This window comes from Pseudonaja textilis, chromosome Z (genome assembly GCF_049901715.1).
Source record: "Pseudonaja textilis isolate UNSWEBS1 chromosome Z, rPseTex1.2, whole genome shotgun sequence".
Lineage (NCBI taxonomy): Eukaryota > Metazoa > Chordata > Lepidosauria > Squamata > Elapidae > Pseudonaja > Pseudonaja textilis.
This window is the reverse complement of record NC_142008.1, coordinates 11971821-11979421: the sequence shown is the minus strand read 5'-3', so window position 1 is coordinate 11979421 and position 7601 is coordinate 11971821. Positions and strand designations below refer to the sequence as shown.

The 7601-nt window shown below is 43.8% G+C and overlaps 1 protein-coding gene across 5 annotated transcripts in view; it reads left to right on the top strand.

Annotated features, from left to right (window-relative positions):
* Window positions 1-5415: 5415 nt before the first annotated feature.
* The window catches only part of ADARB2 (adenosine deaminase RNA specific B2 (inactive)), a 489405-nt gene continuing 487219 nt past the window's right edge, over window positions 5416-7601 (top strand). For all 5 annotated transcript variants that reach the window (XR_015740138.1, XR_015740136.1, XR_015740137.1 and 2 more), the window contains exon 1: window positions 5416-6124. Coding sequence is in view for 2 of the 5 variants with exons in the window: in XM_087916598.1 (XP_087772724.1) it covers window positions 6025-6124 (100 nt within the window). In the remaining 3 variants the exon portion in view is untranslated. The remainder of the gene's footprint in view (window positions 6125-7601) is intronic.

The following is a 7601-nucleotide window of genomic DNA, read 5'->3' as shown; positions in this document are numbered from 1 at the left end:
ATTACAGGTCTGTTATGAGAAATAATGTGACAATTCAAACAATTATTCTTGAATAAATGGGCATTCAAACTACAGCTTTCATTTTTTTTCTGAATGAGCAAATCTTTGATTTCTCTGATTTTCACTGTCTTCTGATGAAGAAATATTCAACAGATGATCAGGTTTTATTATAGAGGAAGAACAAAATAAATAAGATCCTCATCTATTTCTGAACAAGGCTGGCATTATTAGTGGGCAAATGAAGAAATAATTTCATTTGGTGAATCCTAAAGAGTGGAAGGGATTCCTCAGCTATTTTCTTCCTTTCAAGGATAAATTGAATCGCCTGAACATGAATTTTTGCCCTGGTTATGGTAGAGGCAAATAACTGTTGGTGTTGCTGACGTGAGATTCAATACCAAAACCAATCCACTGCTTAGTTGCGGTGCCCCTCATACCTTTCACACCAAGCAAAGTTCTCAGTTGGTCCTGCTCCCAAGTAGATATTATTAGAAGTTTAAGGGCAGGGGGGAAGGCAATTGCAGTATATGTGTAGGGGGTAGATGGCTGGATTGTTATGTCAACTACATACTCCGGTCTAGAAATAAATCCCATTAGATGCGGTAGAACCCCTAAGTTATCATGTTTGAAATTATGAGCCAGTAAGCTGTGTTGAGTTTTGGAGATTGAAATATTACTCTTCTGAGTTCCAAAAATTATTTCTTTGACAGTTGGTTTGTTTTTAAGGAAAAAAGGGAGAAGAGACTGATGTGGTCACAAGCACAGCTGTCCATGGAAGTGTTGTCAAAAATGTAAACATGGCTACTCTCAATAGAAACCCTACTTCTCTTTCAATGTGCAACTATTTGTTTAGCAACAATTCAAAGTTGCAATGCCATTGAATAAAGTGACTTACAGCCTCCTCCCACTTACAATTATTGCAGCCTCTCTATAAGTCACATTAATTTATTTATTAAATTTATATTGCCACCCATGGCAACTCAAGGCAGCTTACAGAATACAAAACACATTTAAAACAATAAAAACCAACAAAAGGAATCAAATAAATTAATATAGTACAATATAACAAAAGCACTCCCCACCTCCCATCCCCTACCCCGGCGAAAGCAGATCACACAAGCCATTTAATGGGCTCCATCCTGCTCTGGGTTCCCCAGGCCCATTGGCAGATCCACATCTTCATTGCCTTCCAGAGGAGCATTGTGGGGGAGGTTTTCTAATCTCTGGGGGAATGATATTCCAGAGAGAGGGAGCCATCATGGAGAAGGCTCTTCTAGGTTTCACCAGGTGTATCTCCCTCAGGGATGGGACCTGCAACAATCCCTGCCTCCTCGCTCTAATGGGTCGGGTAGATGTGACTGGCAAGAGATGTTCCCTCAGATAACCTGGTCCCAAGCCATGAAGGGCTTTAAAGGGGACAACCAGCACCTTGAATTGCACCCAGAAGAAAATTGTCAACCAATGCAGCTCCCACAGGAGAGGTGATACACATGCACACCGGGGTCTACACAAAACCATGTGGGCTGCTGCATTTTGCACCAACTGGAGCTTCTGGATGCTCTTCAAGGGCAGCCCCATGTACGCATTGCAATAGTCAAGACCAGGACATGATCAAAGTTCAGTCAAGCAATTGGCATGCCATCCATGTCAATATCTTGGGATCACATGATTGCCATTTACAACTTTTACACAGTTTCCTGAAAACAAAGTCAATGAAGGAACAAGGGTTTGCTGAACGACTGCATAATCTATTTAACAATTGAGTGTTATTATTTATTTTATTTATTTACTTGTATGGCATTTACAGAGCTCATGCAATCACTGATATACAAATCTAGTTTAAATAAAGCATCAGAATACATATATACATACAAATGTATAGACATATATACATACATATATATATATATATATATATATATATATATATATATATATATATATATATATATATATGATCTTTGGTTGTTCGGGTTTTCTCCCGCGTAAGATTCAAAGTGTCTGAGGCAACGTTTCGATGAAGTCTCATTCATCATCATCAGGCCTCTGACTTTGGCTCTTGCTTTTCAGAGTGATGTGAGGTTGCAGCTGCTTTTTCTTTCTAACTGTCAGTGGGGTGGGATTTGAATGGGTGGGGGCTTGGCTGTGTTCTGATTGGGTGGGGTGTCTTCTCATTGGTGGGGGGCCTGGCTGTGTTTTGATTGGTTGGGGGTTGGCCGTGTTCTGATTGGCTGGATTTCTTGCTGCCCGGCTTCGAGTTCGAGGTCGCGCTGCATCTCCATAGTTGGTGTCGGCTTGCTTCATGTATGGCTCGGAGGGTTTGGAGTGGGCAGTGGTGAGGTTGCAGGTATTCGTCTGTTCATGAGGCGGGTTTCCAAATGGCTGGGAGGCGGGAGGTGTCATCTCGTTTGTTCATGCTGTGTGGGCGTTTTTCTATTTCTATGGCTTCTCTGATTATTCTGCTGTTGAAGTGTTCGGTTTTGGCAATAGTTCTGGTATTTTTAAAGTTAATTTTATGTCCTGTGGCTTTGAGGTGTTGGACCAGGGAAGAGGTCGTTTCTTCTTTTTGATTGAGTTCTTATGTTCTTCAATGCGTGCACTAATTCTTCTGTTAGTCTGTCCAATGTATGTGGCAGGGCAGGCAGTGCAGGGATTTCATATACTCCTTGGTTTTCTAATTCGACTCTGTCTTTGGGGTTTCTTAGGATGGTGGATATTTTTCTGTTTGTGCAGAATGCTGTTTTAATATTGTGTTTTTGGAGGATCTTGCTGATTCTGTCTGTAGTGCCTTTTATATATGGGAGGAGGGCTTTTGCCGTTTTCTTGTTCTCTGTCTTGGATTTTGGTTGGGGTTTCTTTTTGGATTAGGTGGGTAATCTTGTGTCTTTGGAATCCATTGGCTGTAGAAATACGTTGGTGAGGGTGTGTAGTTCGGCTTTTTGGTGTTGTTCATCGGCTAAGCATTTTGTTCTGGAGATGAGTGTTTTGGCTACTGGAATTGATCTGTGCTGGGTGGTGGTGTGAGAGTGCATGTAGATAGCGGTTTGTATGTGTTTTCTTTTGGTAGATGGTGTGTCCTAGGGAGCCATTGGATCTTTTGTATACCAAGACATCTAGGAAGGGAAGTTGATTGTTGGTTTCTGTTTCCATGGTGAATTGTATCTTGGGGTGTAGGCTGTTGAGGTGTGTGAGGAACTTGCTTAGTTTTTCTTTCCCATGTGGCCAGATTATGAAGGTGTCATCTACGTATCTGAGCCAGAGTTTGGGTTTGTGGTCGTATTTTTCTAGAGCTTGTGTTTCAAAGTGTTCCATGTAGAGGTTTGCGATGACAGGTGAGAGGGGTGATCCCATGGGTGCTCCTTCTATTTGTTTGTATTTTTGTCCATTGTAGGTGAAGTATGTATTGGATAGGCAGTGGTTGGTCAGATCTAGGATGTGCTTGGGGGTTGTATTTGTTTTGGATGGCTGTCAAGGCTTCTTTTATTGGTATTTGGGTGAAGAGGGATATGACATCGAAGCTTACTAGTAGGTCGCTGGGTTGTGAGTTTTGTTTCTTTATGATTTCGATGAACTGGAATGAGTTTCTTACATGTGAGTTGATGGATTCTGCATAGGGTTGTAGTTGTTTGGCGAGAAATTTGGCCAGGTTTTGTAGAGGTGAGCCTATGGAGCTGACTATTGGTCTGAGTGGGGTTCCTTCTTTGTGTATCTTGGGGAGACCATAAAGCTTGGGGCATCTGGATGATTTTTCTCTGGGTATGATTCTTTGCTGGATTTCTTCACTGATGGGGGAGGTTTTTAAAAAGCAGCTGCAACCTCACATCACTCTGAAAAGCAAGAGCCAAAGTCAGAGGCCTGATGATGATGAATGAGACTTCATCGAAACGTTGCCTAGACACTTTGAATCTTACGCGGAGAAAACCCGAACAACCAAAGATCCACATACAAATACCCATGAGAACCTCAGAAAACAAATATATATATATATATATATATATACACACACATGTATATGTTTATTTTCTTAAGTTTTTGTGGGTACTTACATGTATGGTATTCAGCTTCTTTTAAAGTTGTAGCAACGTTTCGGCAGAATCTCATGTGCCATCATCAGGCTTCTGTATTGTGTTCGTCTGTGAGTCATCAGGCTTCTGTATTGTGTTCGTCCGTGAGTATTGTGTTCGTCTGACTCACAGACAAACACAATACAGAAGCCTGATGATGGCAGATGAGATTCTGCTGAAACGTTGCTACAACTTTAAAAGCACAACTATAATGACATGGGAAAATACCCAAACAAAGCTGAATACCATACATGTATATGTTTGTGTGTATATAGGATGTGAAATAGAATGAGAAAGTGTGTGTGTGTGTGTATGTATACAAACACACACACATATACACACACTACTATAATACTGCGCAGGTAGTCCTAGAATCATGACCACAACTGAGCTGAAAATTTATGTTGTTAAAAGAGTTTTTGGATTTTGATCATGTGACCATGGGAATGGTACAATGGTCATAAATGTGAAAAACAGCCATAAGTCACTTTTTTTTCAGTGCTGTTGTAACTTTGAATGGTCATTAAACAAATTGTTGCAAGTCAAGGATTACTTGGGTATGGAGCATGACTGCTGAGGAATTCTAGGAGTTGAAGTCCACACACCTTAAAGTTACCAAGGTTAAGAAACAGTAATAGGAAGACATAACTTTTGTTTTATTCCAACTTCTTCCATCCCTTTTGGACTAATCCTTGTTTTAAATTGGGGGACATGGAGTTTTATACGCCAAGAAGGCTCCGGATTAGACAAGACTTCAATAAGCAAGCTTTTCTGGAAGGAGAGAGAGAGACAGAGAAAGCCTACAACATTTCACTTTTCAGTATTCTCTCTCTCCTTTCCTCCTTTTAGGTAGCTCTGATAAAAGAGTTTTACAGAACCCTAAAGATAGCGCAGTTTTGTTTTCTTTCGATGGGGGAAAGGATCACCGGGCCATTAAATGCTGAATGGATCCTGCATCTTTTCTAAAGCTACAATTCGGGGCGCGGGAAGATGAATCGTGGCGCTTACAAGAGAAAGAACGTCCGCAATCGCGCTTGTTCTCTGAGTAAATTTTCCGAGCTTCCCCGATCTCTCCTTTCCCCCCGAAAAAGTGCACCGCATCGGCGGCCCCTGGGATAACAATTAACCTGTCCCGCCATATCTGGGGAGACCGAGATTCCTTCCGATTTCCTTTTCCCGCCGCCGGCGCGGCGCTGCCTCCCTCTGCCTCCTTTAGCACTCAGGTGCTGGGTAGAGCTGTCAGCCCAAATGGGAGCTGAGTTTGCAAGCTGACAAGGGAGGGATGGAGGGCGGCAGGAGGGAAGGGGGTCTCGGCGGGGGAGGGGGGGGAGGTCTTCGCTGATGATGTCACGGGTAGCTTAGAGCTGTGATTGGACCTTATTAGACTTCGGGGAAGCAAATAGGGGTGCTGGTTGCATGATTGGCTTCAAAGTGGCTGCTGGGGCCAAACAACTATCAAAGGTGCAAAAAAAAGGAAAGAAGGAAGGAAGAAAGGCGAGAAAAAGAAAGAAAGAAGGAAAGAAAGAAAGAAAGAAAGAAAGAAAGAAAGAAAGAAAGAAAGAAAGAAAGAAAGAAAGAAAGAAGCAAGCGCACCGGGCATTGCCAGTCCCGAAGAAAGCAAGTTGCCTGGCGCACGAGGGCAAGAGCTCTCGGACCGAAGAGAAAGGAGCGTGGAGGAACCCCAGCGGGCATCCTCGGGTGTCCTAATCCTTCCTCCCCTACCGCCGCTGCTCTCACTTTTCTCTCGCGGATCTGCAGCGCCGGCAGCGTCGCTCGGCCAGAACATCCGCGCACCAACAACGCGCGCCCGGCACAGCTCTTGGAAGCACCCTGGCTCTTCGTGGCTGGAAAGCAGCCGGAGCCGCCAGGCAAGAGGAGGAGGAGGGGGCGCTCCGCCCGTCCAGCAGGGCCCGTCAGTGTCGGTACCCCCCACGCTGCTCTTGTTTACCGGGCGGGAACCATGACCTCGGTGCTGGAGAGCAGCCGAGCCTCTGGAGGAGCCGGCGGTCAGCTGAAAGGCAAGTCTAAGCGGCGGCGGAGGCGGCGTTCCAAGAGGAAAGGTAAGCGCGGAGTCCTTCTTTGCTTTTTGTCCCCGTCCCAGCTCTTCCCCGCCCCCCTTTCCCCCCGCAGCGCCCCTCTTCTGACTTCTTTGGCAAGGAGGGTTGCTCTTGCTACGGTCGTCGACATCTTGGAGAGGAGGTCGAGGTTCTGGGGCTCCCATCAGAACCCTCTGGGATGTGGCCTCGACCGAGTAAGGAAGATGTGGAGAAGTGGGCTTCGGAATGTGCTTTTCTCCTTGCCGGAATAGTTAGACAGGCAGCATCTGGAACGGGGAACCTCCAGACTGGACAGATGTATCATAAAAGTCTAAAATGTGTATAAGTCTAAAAAAGAACTTCTTCTTCTTCTTCTTCTTCTTCTTCTTCTTCTTCTTCTTCTTCTTCTTCTTCTTCTTCTTCTTCTTCCTCCTCTTCCCTCTCCTCCTCCACCTTCTCCTTGTCCTTCCCCTTCTCTTTCTCCTTCTCCTCCTTCACCTCCTCTGACCCTAGCAGAGGTAAAATCTATTTATAATGGTGAAAGGGAAGAGGTGAAGCAATGGGGAAGGGGATATTTCTCAGATCTCATCTCCCCTTTGAAAACCAAATAAACCACATTGGTGGAGGAGGAAAGCCCCTGGTTTTGCTGCAGCTGCAGCTCCACATGAGCTACAAGGGGAAACAGGTAAAATCAAAAGTAAGAATGTGCAGAATGTGGCCCCATCCCATCCTTCAGGTACACCTTTTAAAGCAGAAAAACATTGCAATTCTAGAAGAAAGGAGGTGTGGGGGAAGGAATACCATGTTTCTGCTAGCGGGGATAGTAGTGGTGCTTGTATTTGTGGCATTCAGAGTTAAGCAGCGTTAAAGGACACCTCCCGTTCTTTTAAGGAGACCCTTAAATGACCCTGGAGTAATTTTCCTAACCCAGAATGTTTTAAAAAATAAAACAACAGAGGCTCAGAATAGTAAAAGGCAGTTTTCGAGATTTAAACACTTCACCCAGGCTGACCCTTTTTTCTCTCTTAAAGATGCCAGACGGTGCCAAGGGTTGATGCTGCTGTGTATCTCTGCAGTTACCATTTTAAGAAAGTGATGAAATAGTTGTAATTCAAATAAGGATCACAAGTACAAAGTAAGGCTTGGTGACACTGAGTTGTGTTGCAAGAATGCTTAGCTCAACTCTCTTAATCAGAGCAACACCTTGTTTGTAGTTGTCATCACCACAGGAGCCTTTGATAAGCTTCTATCACATCACTTCTATCTGTCACTTTGGGGTTGATTTACTTATTAGGGTGTGCATTTTGCTTTTTTGTTTTTGTTTTTTTTGAAGAAGAAGAGAAGATGGAAATGTATCTTCCATCTTTGTGGAGTTAAATAGCTGTATTGTTAGAGGCCTAAAATATTGTCTGCACAAGTTAACGGTTAATTTTTACTTGTGTCACAATCCACAATATGCATACCTTTATTTCTCTAGTGGGAATTTAGAAAACAGCTAATC